Source organism: Myxine glutinosa, chromosome 14 (genome assembly GCF_964187855.1).
Source record: "Myxine glutinosa chromosome 14, kmMyxGlut1.1, whole genome shotgun sequence".
Taxonomy (NCBI): domain Eukaryota; kingdom Metazoa; phylum Chordata; class Myxini; order Myxiniformes; family Myxinidae; genus Myxine; species Myxine glutinosa.
Window position 1 is genome coordinate 86,832,605 of NC_136274.1, and position 22,902 is coordinate 86,855,506.

The 22,902-nt window shown below is 48.6% G+C and overlaps 1 protein-coding gene across 2 annotated transcripts in view; it reads left to right on the forward strand.

Moving 5' to 3' along the window:
* Positions 1–22,902, forward strand: part of PCF11 (PCF11 cleavage and polyadenylation factor subunit) — a 190,569-nt gene that overhangs the window by 84,177 nt on the left and 83,490 nt on the right. For both annotated transcript variants that reach the window (XM_068136301.2, XM_078768552.1), the window contains exon 8: positions 9,129–9,300. In XM_068136301.2, the coding sequence (XP_067992402.2) occupies positions 9,129–9,300 (172 nt within the window). The remainder of the gene's footprint in view (positions 1–9,128; positions 9,301–22,902) is intronic.

Here is a 22,902-nt window from a genome sequence, read left to right on the forward strand (position 1 = left end):
AGCTCGCCGTGGCAAAGGCTGAGTTCGACGCGTTGGAGCACCTCGGCATCGTACGGCGCTCCAATAGCGCGTGGGCCTCACCACTGCACATCGTGCCAAAGCCGGGGGGCGGATGGTGCCCGTGTGGCGACTACCGCCGCCTCAACGACGCTACCACCCCCGACAGGTACCCGATCCCGCACATCCAGGACTTTTCCGCCCGTTTGGCGGGACGGGTCATATTTTCCAAAATTGACCTGATACGGGGATACCACCAGGTACCTGTCCGGGCGGCCGACGTCCTGAAGACGGCCGTCATCACGCCGTTCGGCCTGTTCGAATTTTTGAGGATGCCGTTTGGCCTCAAGAACGCGGCCCAGGCGTTCCAGCGCTTAATGGACGGCGTGCTGCGCGACCTGCCATTTCTTTTCGTCTATCTGGACGACATCCTCGTCGCCAGCACGTCCCGCGCCGAGCACCTCCTCCACCTCCGAACACTGTTCGGTCGCCTCAGCGAGCACGGCTTAATTGTCAACCCGGCCAAATGCCACTTCTGCACGACGACCGTTGACTTTTTGGGCCACCGCATCACCAAGACCGGGGCCGTGCCGCTGCCGACCAAGGTCGAGGCCATCACCACGTTCCTGCGTCCCCGTTCCATCAAGGCCCTACAAGAGTTCCTCGGCATGGTGAATTTTTATCACCGATTCGTGCCCCGCGCTGCTCAGCTCATGCGGCCCCTTTACGAGGCCCTCCGGGGCAAGCCGGCCAAGCATGACATAGTTTGGTCCGCGGCCATGGCCGCGGCCTTCGCGAGTGCAAAACGGGCCCTCCCTGACGCAACGCTGCTGGCTCACCCGGTGCTCAACGCGCCCATCGCCCTCACTACGGACGCCTCCAACTACGCGGTGGGCGCCGTCAATGAACAATGGGTGGACGGGGTTTGGCAGCCACTCGCTTTTTTCAGCCGGCAACTCCGGCCGAACGAGTTAAAATCCAGCACGTTCGACCGCGAGCTGCTCGGGCTATTTCCGTTCGGCCGTTCGCCATTTCCGACACCTCCTGGAGGGCCGCCCGTTCACGGCTTTCGTCGACCACAAGCCGTTGGTCTACGCAATGGCCAAAGTCACGGAGCCGTGGTCGGCCCGCCAGCAGCGCCACCTCTCCGCCATGTCGGAATTCACCACGGACATCCGGCACGTCGCCGGCAAAGACAACGCCGTGGCCGACTGTCTTTCTCGGGCCAGCGCGAACGCGGTCCACCTCGGCGTGGACTTCGCGCTCATGGCGGCCGACCAGACCACCGACACCTCGGTGCAGGCCCTCCGGGCGGCGGACACGGGCCTCCGCCTGGCCGACATCCCCTTCGCGGGCACCGTCCTGCTCTGCGACGTCTCCCAGGGCCAGCCTCGCCCCATCGTGCCCGTTTCCTGGCAGCGCCGCATCTTCGCCTCCATCCACGGCCTTTCTCACCCGGGCCGGAAAGCTTCTCAGAAGCTGGTGTCGGCGCGTTTCGTCTGGCACGGCCTTCGACGGAACGTCCGTGACTGGGCCAACGCCTGCACGGCCTGCCAGCGGGCCAAGGTCCACCGCCACACCCAGGCCCCGCTAGCACCTTTCACCGTGCCTGCACGGCGTTTCGACCACGTCCACGTGGACCTGGTGGGTCCCCTGCTCCCATCGCGGGGGTTCACCCACCTGCTCACCATGGTGGACAGGACCACCAGGTGGCCGGAGGCCGTGCCCCTCACCTCCACCACCACCGCCGACGTGGCGCAGGCGTTCATCGCCACCTGGGTCGCGCGCTTCGGCGCACCGGCGGACATCTCGTCCGACCGCGGCCCACAGTTCACGTCCGAACTTTGGGGCGCGGTCGCCCGCTCGTTGGGGGTCACGCTGCACCGCACCACGGCCTACCACCCCCAAGCCAACGGGTTGTGCGAGCGGTTTCACCGCTCCATGAAGGCCGCACACATGGCCGGCCTTCAGGACGACGGTTGGACCGACCGGCTGCCGTGGGTCCTTTTGGGCCTCCGCACGGCCCCCAAGGAGGACCTCCGGGCGTCCGCCGCCGAGCTCGTCTACGGCCAGCCGCTCCGCGTCCCGGGCGAGTTCGTGCCCGACGCTACCAGTCCCTGGTCCGCCGCACACCAGCGCTCGGACCTCCAGGAGGCCGCCCGACGATTTGCCAACGTCCCGCCACGGTGGCCCCCAGTCCTACGTCCCCCCGGCGCTTCGCACAGCGGAGTACGTCTTTGTGCGTCATGACGCGCACCGGGGGCCACTCCGGCCGCCGTACGACGGGCCCTTCTGGGTCCTGCGACGGGGCGACAAGTCCTTCGTCGTCGACGTCGGCGTCCGGTCGGACCGGATCTCTGTGGACCGCCTCAAACCGGCGCACGTGGACGTCGACCGACCACCACGGTTGGCCCTTCCTCCGCGGCGAGGCCGCCCCCCGTCCACAGTTCCCCCCGCTCGACCACCCACCACCAGATCGGACCCCCCCCCCACGACCCTCCAGGGGTCGCTTCGGCCGGGTCATCCGGACCCCCCTTAAATTGACCCTGCCGGTGCAGGTCGATTCTGGAGGGGCGTGTGTAGCGGTTCCCGCTGAATGTACACAATCGCCTTGCACCTGCCAGGACGTGGCCAGGGCGCGATCGCCACGCCGGGCTCGTCCGGACAGGCCCAGACGCTCCTCTCCTGGGCATGCCCGGACTCACTGTTCCCGGGCACGCCCGAACCTCCCGGGCACGCCCGGTCTCGTCTTTCCCGGCCATGCCGGCTCTCGCCTTTCCAGGGCTCGCCCAAAGCGCCCCGGCACGCCCAGCCTCGACTTGCCAGGCCGCGTCCATGCCGCCCGGGCATGTCCAGACTCACCTTTCCAGGGCTCGCCCAGAGCGTCCGGGCATGCCCGCTCTCGCCTTTCCAGGGCTCGCCCAGAGCGCTCGGGCACGCCCAGCCTCGACTTGCCAGGCCGCGTCCAGGACGCCCGGGCATGTCCAGACTCGCCTTTCCAGGACTCGCCCTTGACACCCGGGCATGCCCGGTCTCGGTTTTCCCGGGCAAACGCCCCGGCATAAATGTGTATATATATTGCTGCCCGATAAACGGGCTTGTGAGAATACCTGAGCTGTTTTGTTTCAATAAAGCAACTCAGACGAATTCCGTCTTTGGTCGCGTCAATTCTTTCGACTCGCGTTGGAGCGCAGCTCCTTCACTGGTGACCCCGACGTGATCTTGATTTGAAAGGAGACACCTATCACATCCCCCAGTCTTTCACATGCAGCCCCCAGTGCCCACACACACTTGACCATGCCCAGGGTCTAGCCGACAGCCATGCTCCACCAGGAGACTCATCCAGAAGACATGGTCCACACACCTCGGGCACCCATAACACCACGTTGACTTCCAGACTACCCAACAACATCTCCACAACTCCACGTCCCAAATATTGGCGCCGTTGCCTCAGTAACCAGTTGAAGGCTGTGTCCTACTACTCTATCCACTTTTTGTCCCAGCCTCCAACACTTTGGTCTAACACACCTGGATCAATAATGGTGTCACTGTGCAGTGTCCACCATGGCCTCTTCACAAAATTCACCCTTAAATTTACATCTAACCCTCGGATTACCCAATAGCAATTATTTTTTTCACATTTCACTATCTTCACCAAAGAAGGGTGCTTCTCCATACGCCTGCCTCGTTAAAAATGCTCGTTAAAAATTCCCGATTCAACAATCCCATGGCTCTCCTCCCAAGCCGAGAGTCCACACATCACAACGGAATATCTGTGGAAGATCATTCTCACACCATCATGTTCTACAGATGCCCCAATGGTTGTCCGGTGGGCTATATCCATTCCTGTCCATGTGGTTTGACCTGCGTCCATAGACCAGCACAGAATGGCAGGTCACCACATGCTGACTGTCCCAGAGTCTCAGGGAGAGGCTGCCAGGCTGCATGCCCAGGCGGTCACCACATCAGGCCCTTATTGGCCCTCCGTGGTGCCACCACCAAAGCGCGACTGACAACACCTACCCCAAGTGGTCCTCATTATACACCTTCCCAGGTATCTGTGAGAAACCACCTCGGACCCCCGGAGGTCTTATCCCCCATTATGGTCCGGTGACCCTGCCAGCCTGAGACACACCCTCGGGCAGGGACCCGATGGACAAGGGACGCCACACTCCACCAGACCCCCCGTGGGGCCATGGTCGACCCCCCACATCCAAATCCTGCCTGCACAGGCCCCCATCTGGCTGGCACACCCAAATTTCGAAAGGGGCAACTTTTCCATGGGGCCGACCCCTAAGACCTCCCCTGGCCCGAAATCCGCAGCCGAGGGACCAATTCCCTCCAAGGCTGTTCCAAATCAAATTCCCATTTAAATCTCAATTTAAATTTCCTTTTGAACTTTTTGGTCTTGTGTGCCCAATAACCGCCTCTGCAGGTAACAACCACTTCCTCGGGTTCTTCTGCCCCTCCCTGCAGCTGTTCCAAATTCTCTATGATGACCAGTTCTTCTGAGGCTCTATCTCCCGACTCTTCCATGTCCGAATCCAGCTCGGAGCCAAAACTCCCCCCCGGCTGGGTATCCAGTTTTGGAGCCTCCTGTGCCACATTGTTGTTCGTGGTGAGGGTCCCTTCAGTCACTTGAATCTCAGCCTGGGGATATTCAACGGACCGACTCGCCTCATCTCCCAGACCGTGTTGGACTTGAGCAGCACCTTCCTCGATGGTATTGTCACAGGTGTACAGCCGCTGGGTCAAATCATTCACATTATCATCCCCAATTACTTCTAGCTCCGACAGGTCTTCATCTATACACACCCCGTCCAGTTCCGTTACACAGACCTCCAATATTCTTACCCACTGTTGCTCCGCACCACCGCCCTGGTGCTGCACAAGTTCCAATTCCTCCCCCTGTGTTGCATTGTGACATCCACGCGGACCTGATAACCTTCCAGGTCTTCATTTAACAAACATTCCCCATTTAAATTTGAGTTTTCCCCATTTACCCTTAATCGCTCCCCATTCACCTCCAAACATTCCATATTTAAAATTTTCCTCTGTGCCCAAAGCACATCAGCTGGGGTCTTACACTCTTCCATTCCCACTGTCAACTCCCCACATTTTGATTCAAATTCTGCCGCCCATGGCTTCTCCTGTGCCCTGATTTCATTATTTTGTTCTTCCTTTAATTCATTCGTCCAACCATCAATTGTGTTATTCTCGGTATTCATTTTGTTCTCCAATCGCTCTTCCATTCCCTTAATTTGTTCACTCATTCACCCTATATCGAGTCCCTCTGGTAATTCATTTTGTTTTCCAGTCCATTAATTTGGCCCCCTAATTGTTCACTCATTCCCTTAATTTTATTTGTTTGCACATTCATATCTCTCCTTCTATTATTTTCCAATTGTTCAATCTGGGCCTTCATTTTGTTTTCCAATTGTTCAATAAACATTTGCATCCAGACCTGGTCGGGCATCGCAGCCGTTTCCATTGTTCCCGGCTCCCTCACGGGCTAGGGAGGTGGACTAATGCTCGGGACGGGGGAGGTTCCCATTCTATTCTCATACCCCTCTATCTCTGGCTCGCTTCCATATTCTTCGGGCTCCCCAACCTGCTCGGCCATCTCACTCACTTCTGCCATCCGTGGTGAGACAGCAGTTCTCCCGCCCGCGTATTTTTACCTCAGACAAGAAAAAATTCGATTTCAATTTCTCGCGAACGCGATGTTGCGCCTCATATACCAATAAACTACCACAAAACTTGACACCCCGGTACTACGATTACCTCCCCCTCGGCGAGAGAAAGATAATCGTTAAAAAAATTCAATTCCGAAAGCTGAGCGCAATTTGTCCTCAGCGGGTGTCGAGCTCGCAACCCTCAATCATAAAATGTCCGTTGAGTCCAAATCCCACTCCTGACACCATTTGCCGTGTGACTACCCTTGGTGAACACCGCAGGGTAACACGGATGACCAAACGAGCTTAATACTCCGAGGCGTTCAGTTCAATGGCGGAGTTAATACATGCGGGGGAGAGGGGAAGAAGGGGGATGGGGGGTACCAAAGAACTTACCTTCCACGGATCCCCGATGTCCGGATTTAAAATGTACAAAAATTAACAGGTTTATTAAAGAAAATGCCGGTAACAAAGAAAGCACGATAAAACTAAAATCCTAAATTGAGGAACCCTTCACACAGACCTGCACACAGACAAAGGGAAATATAAAAGAACGAAAATATATGTGTGCGATTTATTGTGGGACTTAGCTCAAATGTGCTGGGGTGTCTCGTCAGTAATTGCCAAAGATCGTCTCAGTCCTTGGCGGGGAAGTGCGCTCGTTCGCACGGGCGAGGCCTCACTGCACGTCCGCCCACTCCTGGTCTCGTTGCACTGCAGCGAGCAAGCTGCGCTCGTCCACCCTTTGGTCTTGCTTGGAAAGCTGCAGCTCTTCCTCCTCACGACCACCAAGAAGACCTCACCACACGGCCGTTCGTGATCGGGTCCAAAGTCGGAAAAAGGCTAGAAGATGTTGGCACACAACTGTCCGCAATGGCATCCAGAACGAGAAGCCAAGGAAGAGAGGAAAATGTCCACCACAGCGTTCTTTGATCGACCAGGCTCTGATGTCATCTGTGGTGCTTCGCCAATCGGCGAGTCCTTTCTTACCAGTCCTTCCCGTCATTCAAACCCTCGACCAATCACTGCTCTTTGGGCGTGTCTCCATGGCCTGCCCGTCCTGTGTCCTCTTACCAAGTCGGGGTAATCAGCGGTAGTGCTTCATGCCTGGTTTCCAGCGGTTTTTATTAATTATTGTGTTTAAATGCGGGATTCTGGCTAGGTGTCTAATGCGGTGTCATAAGGAACAAAGGAGAAATTACAGAGGCAACGACACAGGGGATTAATTTACCCTTAATCCCTCGCTAATTAACAAGCCCCACCCCTCGTGATGGGTATGAAGATACAAGCTTACCCACGACACCCGGTCTATTGGATCCCTACTTATGGTACATCGAGGTTGTTCCTTCTTCACAACAGTCGGAGCACACTAGTCTATACACTCTACCAGTCTACCTGTCTCTAAGGTAATCATTGTCTACCCCCTACAAACGTAACAATATTTAATTGGAGGTTTGTGAGGAAAGGGAAAGAAAAGAGAGAATGTATAGGTGAGGAGTGAAAATGAGTAAGAAAAGTGTGTGATGTTTGTTTACGAGAAAGAGAGATTGAAGCTAGGCCGGTAGCTGTAGTTTGAGTGAGACAGAAATTAAGACCAGCAATCTTGACACAGGATTGGTGGATTAGTGGTGCCCAGAAAGTGGTGCCCAGAGCAATCTTGCATAGATAAATGTAAGATGGTTCTGTGCACCACTTTAACTCTAAGTCAGGATGGTAGTACGACCCTGAGCGGTTGCTGTCTTCAACCTTCTACCTAAAAAACCGGTCCAACCGGATGGGTGTTTTTTAGCAGACACAATCACGTTAGTGGGTGGACATTGGCTCCCGCAATGAGCTCATCCGCCCTTTAATAGGTGTTGTTTTAGTCCTGCAGGGTGTCAGTCACCCTCCCCACTGACAAGCCAGTGAGGGTAGTCGGTTTAGTTGCTGACTACCCGACCATGCGGCAGGTAGCACTGGGTTGCATGTTACCAGTGGCAGTCAAGAGACTGACCTGTTTGTAAAACATTTGCTGGTATACACATGTAAACATGGACTGGTAGATAGGTGGAGATCGTATTGGTTTTGAGCGACAGCTGTTTCTTCTTCTTAATCGTTGAGATGGCATCCTCTCAATTGTGACAGATAACCACAAGATCTATAGCCATCACTGTTGTTTCATCTCATGGTCCAAGCACAAAAGTGAACATTTTGTAGTCCACAAATACCCACACGGGTATTTCAGACAAAACTCGTCCAATTTCTGGGAAACTTAGGGTCTTCAAGCCATTGGTAACCATCTCGGACTCCTGAAACCGTGTCGGTTTGTATTACTACAACCACCAAGGACAACACCGACTTGGCATGTTTATGGAAAATCGAAAATTATTCGCCGTTTGAGTTAAATTGTACCGCGTAGACGATACGAACATGGCGGTCGATTTCTGAGAGTAATGTGACGGCTAAGCGTGAAGAAGAAGGAAATTTCGACTTTTGCAAAATTATCTACATTATACATGTGAAATCGGAAAAAAAGACACATCATTTCTATTTTGTATGGTATCAAAGGATAGATAAGTGTCGAGGTTGTCTGAGTGTTTAGGTTCCCTTTTAAGGAATAGTGAACTTTGGCAAAATGTAATGTTGATATTGATTCTGTAGCTTGTTTAAGATTCTGTACCCCTATATTATAACAAATATGTTGAAAAAGTATTTACACTCCAAATTTATCCGAAAGGTCATCCCACAATGTAATTCCAAAAACATGCACAAAACAGCTCTTTAAAATTAATGACTCCAGAATTACATGCATTGAGAGTCAGGGAGGAACTCACACCTCTATTGTTCTGATTGACAGTTTTGCTTACTACAAGAGTTGATTCTGCTTCCTCTTGTACTCCAAATCAACATGTCTATTAATGAAGGAAAGAAAAATGGGGAAATTGGCCAATTTGACTTGTATTCCACATCGACTTGTCGGCTGGAAAAGATGGTAATTTCCACAATTTTATGTTAAAAAAAAAATAAAAATTATTGTTCAGTGATGTCACTGCAATTGAAATCTGACTGTTAAAATGTGCACATTGATGATAAATAAGATTCCTTGGAGGTATCTCCAATGACCAATCCGTCAAACCATAATTTTGACTTTCAAGAAAGTGCTGCTGAGGCAGTCTTGTTATGCAATGCAATGGTTGATTTGCTTTTACCTTCCTAGCTGGATCTGCACTTGAAACTGTCATCATTAGAAGCTCAAGAAAAGCTCAACAACTTAAAAATGCATCCATAAGGCTACTGAAATTACACTTACACATGCAAGCATGGAAACGGCCGTAAAACGATGATTATGACGGATTGAAGAGAATTTGTTTTGAATTAAAACCTGGATTAAAGATTCCATTAAAGTGCTGATAAATCCTTAATTTGTTTTTAGTTTATGCAAGTTATGATTGATGTTTGACTTGTCTTTTGGGACAGAATACGGCAGGGTCAAGAAAATGTTCCACCAGGTGGGAGAGACCCTTTGTCAGGGATGGTTCGCCGTGCGTCAACACAAGCTGTGCGCATTCAACATCGGCCAAGTTTTGACCCCGACGTACAGATTCCAAAGGAGATGGCTCTGTCGAACAAGCGTGACCTGTTGCGAAAGGTGAGTTTTGGGTGGGGACTTTGTTGTTTCACCACCTACCTTTGATTGAAGCATTGTGATGCAATTAAATTAAATGCACAGCCAGTTATTTTGATTTGCTATTGAGGGTACTTTTGATTAAATACTCTCAATTTTTGTACCAGAAGGCAGGTAGGCCTACACAACACTCTGCAGTTGGGGCTATTCTAATGGAATCCGAAGGGGTGTATGTTGTTTGCATATAATATGAGCAAACTTTTCCTGACCCAGGTGGGTTGACTCAGTCTGTCATTCTTTTGAGGTTGGCAAAATGAGTTCCAGCTTACTGGTACTGCATCACCGGCACAACTGCGTTCCCAGAAATGATGCAACCAGCAGCCACAGGCTGCACATGAAACAACAACAACAACTGTTCCAGACATTTTAATTAAATTCAGGCCAAACTACCTGTCGATCAATCCTTCAGCTTGAATCAAAGCAATGTAAAAATGTATTTCAATTCTTGTATTATTATTACTAGCAACGGTACCCGCCCTATGGGCGGGGCTTCAATTGGGAAGCCCAAATGAAAAGGCAACATATCAGAAATTGAAGGCTTTTTAAAATTTTCAACGATTCATATAAACATCCGTTGAATCATATCACACACAAATCATCAAAATCTAAACAGTACATTGCGTCCATTTTGAAAAAAGATTGAATTCTGCAAAACGGAAGCGGCCGCTGCACGTCTTTCTCAGTCGCACGTTTATGTGTTAAGAGTGCGCGCCAAATCTGTAACACGGAAGCAGCCGCTACACCTGTTTCTCAGACGCTTTGCACACGCTGCCATGTTACTTCGGAGCCGCACGTTTATATAGGAAGAGTTTGTCAGGAGTCGATCTACTCTCTCCTGGTACGTAGAATAAACAGTATTTGTAGAATTTCAACAAAAGCCACATCACTGTTCATATCGGTAAATATTATTCCATCGTGTTTGGAAAAACTGGAAAATTGTAAAATTTGGAAAAATTGGAAAAACGATAGAGCCTATTTTACTCCGAGGAGTCCCCGGAATACCCACCCAAAATATCGTTGCGATCGGTTGAGCCGTTTGTGCGGTACCTTTGAACGGTCGGACGGACATTTGGTGAATTATAGTAAGATAAATACTCAATGGCGCTCATATCTCAAGGGCTATACATTGAAACTAGCTGAAACATGGAATATACATCGGCCAATAGGTCTAGTTAATGGCCTTCGAAACAAATCCCACCCAAGTGCTATTGTTTTTTGCTTTAAAATTAAATATATATATTGTCGCGCAACCGCCGAAATTAATATCTGGCGGTCGCGGATAGCCGATCACGAGGCTTTAACTCCGAGGCGGAAGCTCAATAGCGGATTCCAAAATCGAATCTAAGCGTGCGGAATGGAGGGAAACAGCGCAAGTCCCCGCAGCCTATCTATCAAATCAATCAGGAAACTGCGTTCAGGTATATACACAAAGTAATATAAGGGTTTATTGGGAAAAGGGCAAGGACAGGAAAAAGCACGCGCCTGTAATAAATATCCTAATCGGGATCCCGCACACCAGACCTCAAATACAAAACGGGGGAATATGAATTAACAAAAAGAAACACGTCTTCTATGTCAAGTGTACGCGGAGCTCGGCCTTATCTTGTCTTTGTCGTCTTGGTGGCTGCCGTCCAACACCGCTCCTTCCGGCCCGATCGCACACCACGAGGTCCCTCGCTCCAAGTCCCACAAGGCCTCGCTTCAAGCGCTATGCGTCCCACGCAGGCTAGCGGCTCCACACGAGGTCGATTCGGACCAAAGTCCTGCCTTGTCTCAAACCAACTGCTCAAAATGGACTCGGGCTCTGCACTCGAACTGCGAATTGCGCACTGCTTGGGCTCTCTGCGCTCAACTCGAACTCCTGATCCAACTGCCAGCAAAGGCGTCCAATGCTCACTCAGCTCGTGCTGAACTCAGGATCTCAACTCGGGATCCAACTCTCCGGACTGCCTCTCTCAACTGGACTCAGGATCTCAACTCGACTCGGGTGCACACGAACTCTTGACTCCCGAAATGGCGTCCGACCCTCGGTAATATCTCCAGCCGATGACGTCACATTGGCGCACTGCTCTGCCAATCAGAGCCTCCACCGGCTCGCCGGCTCGTCCAGGGGCACGTCACTGCGCCACTCTCACTCACGTCCTCGACCCCGTGGTCACAGCACGTGCTATGCGAGGCGGGTAGGCCTCTCAGAGGTGTAAATGGTGGCGGCCAATTGTGGCGGTGTTCCAGCCTGATTTCTTCCTAAGTCATGTTATGGGAGAGGGCGTCATTTAGTGTTGTACTAAAGGTCCTAACGAGTGTTTATGTGGTCTGCAGTGCCAAAATGGACAAAGGTTTGATTACCAGGTGAGACATACAAGGGCTCTACTCGTTATTTCCTTACACTAACTATCACACGAATCTCCTGGTAGATTCACAATCATACATCTTAACCCGACAAAACGCCTAGACATGAAGAACTTATTACAGGTAGATTCCCTATCGCGACAGTCGAATACCTACCTATACAGATCTACCTGGCTATATATATATAATTCGCCGTATATAACATATACACACACACACACACACACACACACACACACACACACACACACACACACACACACGGCATTTAATATGGAATATTTTTTTTGTTGGGGTGAACTTACTTTTCAAGATGTCTTACAACCAAAAGTTCATTGGAATTATGTTGAAATTATTCTAGATTTTGTTAATGTGACCTTTAAAAGAAACAAAAACCACATTTGACATTTCGAAACAAATAAATTGATCCTTGAAAGTGATGTAAACTGATATCGAACTCAATTCATGGACAGTACTGTGTTAAACTTCTGTACGTTTTCCATAAGTATCTCTTTATTTTGCACATTAGCCCAATTTTTTTTTAACAAAAACAAAAGTTAAATTACGACTGGGATTACGGACAGTAAAATTATAGTTCAGTACTTCGTGTAACCCCAACGAGCATTCAGGAGAGCACGTACACGTTGAGGCATGCTGTTCACGAGATTTGCCAAGGTTTGGACAGGAATCGCTTGCCATGCAGTGACAATAGCCTGCTGCAATTCACGCACAGAGGTCGGCTGCTGGTCCAAGTGGTCGATTTGACGCGTTAATTCTGCCCACAAGTTCTTTATCGGATTCATATCCGGGGACATGGCAGGCCACTACATATGCTCTTCACCACGGTCAGCAAGAAAGTGTTGGATCATGCGAGCACGATGAGGCCGTGCATTGTCATCTTGGAAGACAAAGTTTCCTCGAAAGGCTGCATGAGCAAATGGAAACGATGTTTCTTCCAGAATGGCCCTGTACTTGAACTGGTTCAGGTTTCCATTCAGAACAACCAGGTCAGTTTTGCCCCCTGCATGAAAAGCAGCCCAAACAGTCACCCCACCACCTCCAGCTTGGACTCTTAGCACTATACAATCTTTGTTGTAGGTGTTACGTGGTCCCCTCGGTGAATACCTGGTCTCGGTGACCCCCGGACCGTGAGAGGAACTCCGCCAGCAAGCTGTATTATATATGCGCTTTCTCCACGCAATCCATATGAATTTCACCCAGGAGACAACTGATGTTCAAGGATATATTTTCAATGGTAATGATACCCTACAATTTCAATGACACAACCACGGAGATTTTCCCCGAGCAATCAACAATACACAACCATCAACAATTCCCAATTCACAAACACTTCCCTATGAGTAAGATGGCCATCTTATATATGTGTGTCCCGGTGAGTACTCACAACCCCCTTTCGGTCTCTGCTCCTCACAATGTCTCTGGGCCCCTCCTGACCAAGATACTGGTCGGCGTCTCCGCACTCGGGCGGTTGAACGAACCCCGGGTGGACGTTTCTCCACCGGGCAGGTATCGTACCAGGCACCGTGGCTGCAGCCCCTCGTGGCCCCGCGAAGCGGGTACGGTAGAGCAAGCCAAACCCCACGCCGCTTGCAAGGCGCGTTAGGCCCCAACGTGCGACCCGCACGCGTCTGTTTAGACGGTGCCGCGAACGATGCCAGACGCGGGGTCGATGCACGGCCCCACGTCAACTTGACGTCTCCACCGGGCAGGTACACGTCCCGGTGATTCCTCTCGCCAGACAGGCTTCGGAACGCCGCTTTTCCACGCAGCGCAAGGTCGATCCCACCTTTGGTCGGAGCGGGGCGAGGAAGAAGAATACTCGTCCTTTTTTCCTCGTGTCTTTTCCTTCCGTTTCGGTCACTTCCGTTTCCGGCCACTTGTTCAGAAGGGCTCCTGACCCTCCAATCACAACAACCCTTAATATACTACACACGGATAAGCAAAGACCTGAATGGTAATCCACATACCTTCACATAAATATGTAACATAGGCTTCATGCACTTGTCTGCGCACTCGGACGCGGCTATCTTGACGATAGACCAGAAATCTAGACTCGTCACTGAAGATCACGTGATTCCAGTGTCCTGGCTGCCATTGACGGTGCTCTCTGTCCCACTGTAATCGGCGCTGGCGGTGTTGTCTGGTCAGGCGTGGCTCTCTCAGGGGACGACTGGCACGATAGCCTGCTTGAACCAGTCATTGTTTGACTAGCCTTCTGGATACAGGCACATTTGTCAGTTGCTGCCACTCAGCCCTAAGCCGATTAGCTGACTTGGTACGGCCATTGCGGACTAACCGGTGCAGCTGGCGATCAGCCCTCCTTGTGGTTCTGAGGGGACGTCCTGGCCTCGGTATTGGAGTAGGGACACCCCTCTGAGCATTTCGTTTCAGGATCTTTGACACCTGACCTTGAGTGATGCCATACTGCCGAGCAATAGCACGCTGTTTCATGCCGTAATTTCGTAAAGCCACCACTCCATGACAAACAGCATTGTCGAGTTGACGGACCATCTCCAGAGGAAGCGGCAATAACTTTTGGAGACGTGCAGCAATTGTTTTCCACTAATACAGAACGCAACAACCCTTGTATACCCGACTGTGAAGCCAATCATAAAATGCACCTGTCTGTACATTTTGCCACGCCACCTGTGATATAATCCTGTTGTTGACTTCTTGCTGCGACAGACAATCAGTGACATGGTTCTTTTAACAAATAAATCACCAAAGTGTAAAAGAAACTCACCAGATTGATATACTGAGTTAAGAAAGTAAACCCAAGTCAAGGAAAAAAAAATATTCCATATTAAATGCCAAGTCTGTATATATATATTGTTACGGATCTCTACGTCGGCCTTTCCCCCTTAAGAAGGGGGGATTACTCCCCTTGTCCGCGACTGACCGACGTGAGTCCTGGGGGTCCCAACGCTCCTTCCGGTCGGGAGCAGCCAGGGTATTTGGTCTACAAAAAGTCCCAAGGACCTGAGTGCCACTCCTGACCGTGAAGCAAGGGAGGGACTCCCGCTCGAACCCCGGTTTTAGATGGACTAGTTGCCGAGCGGTTTTAGCAACCCGAGGTTCGAGCCATTTAACAGTACTAAACCCGATCCTAAACGTTGGCCAAATCGTGCCACAGGTATTCAATGAAGGAAATCACGAAAGCGACCGAATGTGAAGAAGAAGAAGACGAAGGTAGGAAGAACAAATATAATTTATTACTATTATTTACAAGACCAAAAATAACCAAGGAGAAGGAAAGATTAATAAAAGAATTTACAGAAGAAGAAGACACAGTGCAATTATTAGCTTATATTATACAGTCTTACTTAACCCAGGACAGAACAAAGACAGACTACGAGCACACTTGCACGGGGGATGATGGCAGGAACGAATGCTGGAGGTGGATAGCTGGAGGGAGAGGAAGGTCCATGGGAACTGGGTCACGGTCGGGCCGGGAGCGGCAGCTCCGTTCCTCCGCGGCCACGGTCGGCACCGCCGTCAACGCCCAAGCTGCGGTCGTGCGAGCTGCTGCGGTACGAGCTCCGCTGGTTCAAGCTGTTGCTGCTGTTCGAGCTCCGCTGGTGGAGTCAAAGCTGCCTGGTGGAGCCAACGCTGCCTTGTGGAGTCAACGCTGCTTGGTGGAGTCAACGCTGCTTGGTGGAGTCAACGCTGCTTGGTGGAGTCAACGCTGCTTGGTGGAGTCAACGCTGCTTGGTGGAGTCAACGCTGCTTGGTGGAGTCAAAGCTGCGTGGTACTGCTCGTGGTACTGCCTCTGAACTCATCTGCCGCATCCCTCTCTCTCTCAAAGGCTTCCGCGCGCGCTTTTATTGTGCCTGGGGCGATCAAGCCGCCGGCCTCCAGGACACGCCCATCTGCGAGCTCGCCTCGGCCCTGATTGGCCACGAGGGCCCACCGATCACGCCCCCAGAGGAGGCGTTGGCAAGGCCACGCCTTGTTCCTGGCGCTGGGCTGACTCCTCCCACCTTCCGCTCTGAGATAACCTCGTGCTCAATGGAGTCTTGCAGCGAAAAACACGGTCCCAAAGCAGCAGCGGCGAATGCAGAAAACCGCCCAATGCAGTTGGCAATTGATGACAAAAGGGGAATGTGAAGGGAATCTACCTTATTTGAATTCGGTGCAATGGAGTATTAATTAATGGAAGACAAAGCCTTAATCTAACAAGTGAATCCTCTTGGATTGCGCTGAGGTTCGGGCATGGAATTTCTAGGAGGAAGTATAATTTGTATGCAATGAAAGTACATGTAATATGGGATCGAGTAAGATCGAGTAAGCTTCACCAGTGCGCGTGCGCGAATTTACGTCACGTCGGCAGCGAGAAGGGGTTCCCCAACACGAACCAATCAGGAACTGCCACGTCACACTTATATGATCTCAGAATTCCTGTGACAGGAATTCGCGTTACACTGGCTGGAAGTCATTCGCTAGAGGCGCTTCCTCAGCGCTAATACACATAATAAGGAGATAACTACTGAACAAGGAGATCTATGATTTGCTACGTGATTGTATATGGAATAACTAAGGGAACGACCTTTGACCTTTACACACCAAATGGAGGAAGGAGGGTGATATTTACAACAATTTCATTACACTTACAACGATAATAAAAACTACAACACCATTCTCAAATCCACAACAATATATATATATATATATATATATATATATATATATATATATATATATATATATATATATATATATATATATATATATATATATATATATATATATATATATATATATATATATATATGTGTGTGTGTGTGAAAATATGATACTGGGACACATAAACGTGATATAGTCACCAAAAGAATTAATTGTTGCAAAAACCAATGCAAACACATTTATTTACAAGTTTGACAACTCTGACTCTATCAAAAAGAAAGAAGATAGTTCAATAATCGGAAATAGTCTTTTCATGTCATATAAAATTTACCACAGTAGTGTTAACGTATTGTTACGCAACCGTGATTAACACCACAGTTACGGATGGCCGATTGCGAGACTTTACACTCCCGAGGCGAAAACTCAATGGCGGATTCCAACTCAACACAAAGTTAAACGCGCGGAAGGGCAGACACAGCAAGCTCCGCAGCCCTATCTATTAAAATGAAACACCCAGGAAAACTGCGTTCAGATATATACAGAAAATAATATAAGGATTTATTATTTATAAGTAAAGACAGTGAAAAAGCCCGCGCCGGTAATACTAATAACTCGAATAAGCCTAAATTGGGATCCCACACACAACAGATATCAAACACGATACGAGGGAGGTGAATAAGAAAATAACACGTCTTTTAGTTTTATGCAAAGTGTATTCGCGGGTACGGCCTTATCTCGTCCTTGTCGTCTTGGTGACCGCCGTCCAACACCCGGCTCCTTTCGTCCCGCGGCACGCCTCACTCCAAGTTCCACGGCCCCGCGGCCCTCTCCGTCCGCCTCCAAGCGCCACCAGGCCTCGTCGGTTCAACGGCCCACCCACACCACGAGCTCCTTTGCTCCAACGGTCCAACGCAGGGCTGCACAAAGCAAACGAACTCCACTTGACTCGACTCGACTCTCTTCGGGAGTGCTGGCAGCCAAGTCCAACTGTTCAGTGCCAACTGCCAACTCCAACGAACTCTCCCTGAAATGGCGTCCGACCGTCCATAATATCTCTCGCCGATGACGTCACATTGGCGCACTCCTCAGCCAATAATAGCCTCCCAACTCGCCGGCTCGCCCAGGTCACGCCCTCTGCGGCATCGCTCCTCTCCCGTCCCCGACCCCGCGGTCCTTGTGTTATAACACGTGCCAGGCGAGGTTTGTAGGCCTTGGAGGTGTAAACGGTGGCGGCCAATTGTGGCGGTGTTTTTGGCCTGGTTTCCTGTCCATTTGTTCCGAAGTCATTGTCAGGGAAAGGAATTATTTAATGTTGCGCTAAGGACCTAACTAATGTTTATGTGGTTTGCAGTGCCATAATGGACAAAGGTTTGACTACTAGGTGAAACTCACAGGGGCGTTACCTTTAATCCCTCACTATTTAACACTCGAACCTCCAGGTAGATCCACAATCATACATCTTCCCCCGACAAACGCCTAAACATCAAGAACTTATTACATGTAGAGTCCCTGTCACGACAGCCGAATACCTACCTATTCAGATCTACCTAGCTCTAGATGTTGCTCTACCAAATTCATAACAGTATGTAACATGGTGTCTCAATGACACGCGAGTGCAAAAGTATAACTTATTTTTTCTAATTCATTAAAGTGTAGATACATACCCCATCCAAGGCGGTCCACAATGAAACTGGACTTTGAAGCTCTAATCTATTTATGGCTGTGTAATACCCGGTTGATTAGAGGACACCGTTATGTACGTAATCAATGCAAAAAAAGATTAATTTTAGTTTCATTTCTGCATGCAGTACATCAAACTCATTCACTCTACACTTTAGAGCAATGTTCCCCTCTCAACTGTGGGCTTTTTAAACAGTATTACTTTACAATGTTAGGATAACAGTTTGTTTGATGACAATATCACGTACGTAACGAGGACACCAAAATGTGGCATACCATGGAGAGGGGGTAAAATATGGAAGAATAAATAAATGCAACATAAAAGGGAGTTAAAACTGCATCTACTTAATAACATTCTTGATATTACGGTGAAGAAGTGGCACAAACTTATTATTGCTTGTCTTAAATTGTCACTACCACACAAATGAAGGAGTAGAAACATTTTTTTTGTGATTTTTGAATAATTTGCATTAATTAGCATAAATAATTCCAGAATTCTGAGTAGAGGTTTCAAATCCCCCCCCTCTAGCCCTATCAGATTAAAGAAACAATCAAAATCAGTCAAGAAATGAGGAAGCATTTTGAAAGTGTGGACGGACAGCAGACGGATGGACAGACGCCGAGCCATGGTATAAGCTCATCGGGCCCACTCGGGCTGGATGAGCTAAAAACCAACAAACAAACACCAAAACAGCTCGAGTCCTGCAGCATTAGACAGAATGTAAGAAATTTACTGCAACTTGAATGATCTAACTTTTATAAGTTCATGGATCTGCTGCAGGTCAGGTGCATTGAAACGAAACTGCTCACGCCTGTTTGCCAGAATGGGATATCCTACATCACACACAATGCTCGTTTTAGGTTCCAGACATTTTTAGGTTCCAGATCATCACACCCATGATGTGTCATCCTGCTGTGGCCACAGGTAGAGATTATCACCACACCGTTTCATGAATTTTACATGAATATCGCTGTGATGTTGTTGATGTCGGTCACTAAAAAAGTGATGTTGGTCACTAAAATGTAATGTGACGTTGGTCATATACCCGATACGTCACGTACACATGCTACGTAATTGTAGAACTACTTATTTTAAGAATTAAAGGGGTTAAATTTATACACTAACGGCAACAGGTCGAGCGATCTCGTCAAGCTATATGTAAAACACCAAAATCAATATGTGGGACTGCCTTCATTTTATTGTTGTCTCGTCGTTGCGTGCATTAAATCAATGAAAGGATCATGACTTCAAATTCTACCATTGCAATTTTGCTCACAAGCGGTGATAATCCCCAAACATGTATGTTCAAAGACATCGTTTTTTTAATAAGATGTGACACAAATAAACGTTGTGTTAGACACGACATAAGTGCTAGTATAGTACGTAACGAGGGACGCGCAGTAAAAGTGCACAGCCTTCATGATATTGTCGTCTTTTGTTACGTACATTGACGAAATGACAGGATCACAAGATATAATTTTATTATTGCAATTTCGCTCACAAGCGGAGATAAACCCAAAACATATGTTCAAAGACATCGTTTCAGAATATTAACGCAACAATGATTCGCATCACATCTTAAAATACAGCGTACGAGTTAACATACGTAACGAAGGAAGCGCAGCAGAAATACACGAAACTTGGTGCACAGCGCTAAGTGAGCCTAACATCGCATACAAAATTCGAGTAAAACATGATCAATCATCAAAATATATCCCCCAAAATACATTTAAAATACAAATAAAATCCTACCCTTAAATATGCGGACACGATTATAACACGATGGCTGTGTAAATGCTTTGATTTGGACGATTTTGATAAACTGGTGCGAGGTAAAAACGTGAACGGCTTAGGTACGTAACCGCATGAGGAAGCTTGGACACGCAAGGTTATATCAGGCTCCTGTAGCGTCGGCAGCAATTGAAACAAAGCAATTCTTAGTAGTTTCGTACCAGACAGTAATACTCTTCTTTTTTTTTTTAGGTTGACCAATCCACCAGCCATGAAACACGTGGGTAAACGATTCATGCTTATGTACGTAATGATTGGGACACGGAAAGAAAGTCAGCACTATATATTCACCTTGTTTTAAAGTATCGTGGAGTGTATGAAGTTGGGCACATATTTCTTTTGACTTGGCTTATGCATGACAGAAACAAACAAACAAAGATCGATCCGATATATATTTATTTTTCATGATTGCCGACGGCATCTTGTGTACGTAACTCTCAGGACACAATGAATTACGTACATGAGCCTGATTAATTTTGCTCTCCCATATGAATACGAGCGACAACTTTCACTAAGCAAAGTGCGGTTTGGAAAGGCATATCAAACGTCTTCAAAAATATTTGGTTGAAAGAAATGTAGGCCATTAGGATAGGTATATGTCGAAAACGAAAACAAAGTTTAAATTTACAACAGTTCAAGAAAGTCTGGCCCATGAGTTTATGTTATGTATTACATAATAGCTGGGCGGCTTAGCTAAAAAATTCGGATCGATTGTGCCTTTTCCCTTAAAAGCATGAAACTTGGCACATAATTAGAACAGATATCAAAATGGTTGAAGTGCCTATACCTACATTTTTAGGGTCTAGGAATCCAATGGCAACATAAAATATTCAATAGTATATGGCATACCATGCCTGCATACCTGCATACCTGCATACCATGCTCACAACCTGTCTCAGTCAACTCGACCAACATCTGTAACGGCTCTAATGCCGCTGTTTCATGAAAGTGCACACACTGTGGCCATGATAAAACACTCCATGGATGTCATTGGGAGTGCCGTGCAACATCTAAATCCAGGACAGACTCCTGTCATTGCCCTTGATCAACCATTATTTGCAATTGCAAAACAGATTCAATGGAAATGGCATGAGCAATATGGAGAGGACAGATTTGTTCTGCTATTCGGAGGATTGCACTTTGAAATGACTGCACTGAAGACACCGGGTGACTGGTTATCTGGAAGCGGCTGGGTAGAAGCATTGGTGCAAGCCAATATTGCCTCAGCGGGAAGTGCAGATTCTTTCCTGCGAGCTGCACATGTTTCACGCTCGCGCAATGCCCATCAGGTGACAGCTGCAGCCTTGCACATACTGCAGCATCGGGCATACAATGACTATGCAATAGAAGCTGAGACGAAACTTTCATTTACTGATTGGTGTGGCAAAATGACTAAGGAACACCCACAGTTCCAATACTGGAGTCTCACGATGGCATTGGAGAACAGCATCCTGACCTTTGTGCGCTCATTGAGGGAGGCTGACTTTGAAATGTACTTAGATGCTTTATGGGAGCTTCTTCCGTGGTTCTTTGCTCTTGACCATACGCACTATGCAAGATGGGTCACAGTCCATTTGCGTGATATGATGGACTTGCACAAGACACACCCTAAAGTTCTGGTTAATTTCCGAGCTGGCATGTTCACGGTACAAAAGACCCAACGCAAATTTTCTTCAATTGCTACAGATCATGCACATGAACAGAACAATGCACGTATCAAGGGAGATGGAGGAGCTGTGGGTCTGCTGGACAATGCCCATGCTCTGCAAAGATGGATGGTTGCAGGTCCAGAGGTCTCAAGGGTGATTGATGAGTTTGAGACTGCACAGGAGCAACATGAAAGCAAAGCGCCATCACTGCATCATGATCAGAATAAAAGCACCCAGATGACCTTTGACAAACATGTCAGATCACTTGTATCAGTTATCGAGGAGCTAGGTAATCCATTTCTTGAAGAAACCGCTGACCTTTTGGTCCTTGACACAAAGGATATAGCAAGTGCATCAGTCGTACAAAGTGTGAAAGACGTGCAGAAAGTGGGAAAGGAGGCTCTGGAGTCATTTGTGCAAGAGAGGCTGATTGAACGCTCAAAGCCTTTGAATGATGTCGTCCCACGCAAAAAGTTACCTCTGTTTGGCAGCTCATCAGTAACAGACCAGCTGACAGATAAACACAAGGTAGCCTCATTGAAGAGTGATGTTCAACTGTTTTCTCGCCTCTATATTGTCTGTCAAACCCGCGAGGGAAACCTGGATGAATTTTTCCGTCATGAAAATCAATCTTTCCCTCCATCTCTGTCCAAGGATGGGAAGCTTCGACCTGGTACAAAGAGCGACCTTTTGGACTGCTTAGAGGAACTTTCACCATCAAGCACACAGATGCCAGAGGTGACATGTGTCATACGTGACGGGGCAGTAATTGTTCAAAAGCTAAAGCCCGATGTTGGCACAGTCAAAACATTTGGCGAATATGCCGAAAAGGTCTTCATCCCATTTGTTTTCTCACAGTACAAATCTGCAATCCGACTTGATCTGGTGTGGGACCGTTACCTACCCGACAGCCTTAAGAGCATGACCCGTGAAAAGCATGGCAAGGGGGTTCGCCGACGAGTAGATACCTCAGTTGCAATTCCTGGACAGTGGCAGAACTTTCTTCGAGTTGATGAAAACAAGCGTGAACTCTTCAGCTTCCTTTCCAATGAAACAATTAAATCATTTGAAGACCAGCGCAAGGAGCTAGTTGTCACACTTGATACAGAGGTTCTTACTGCTCCACCACGCATTGATCTAGAATCACTCTCCCCGTGCACTCAGGAAGAGGCAGATGGTCGGATGTTCCTATATGCTGCTGATGCAACACAGAGAGGGCATAGTAAGGTCCTCATACAAACTGTGGACACAGATGTTGTCGTGCTTGCAGTTACAGCATCCCAGAAGCTTTCAGTGATGATATGGTTACAATTTGGGACAGGCAAGAACATGCGATTTATCTCTGCACATGATATAGCCACAGCTCTTGGCCCTGAGAAATCTAAAGCCCTCCCCATGTTTCATGCACTAACAGGGTGTGACACTTCTTCAGCGTTTAATGGGCGTGGAAA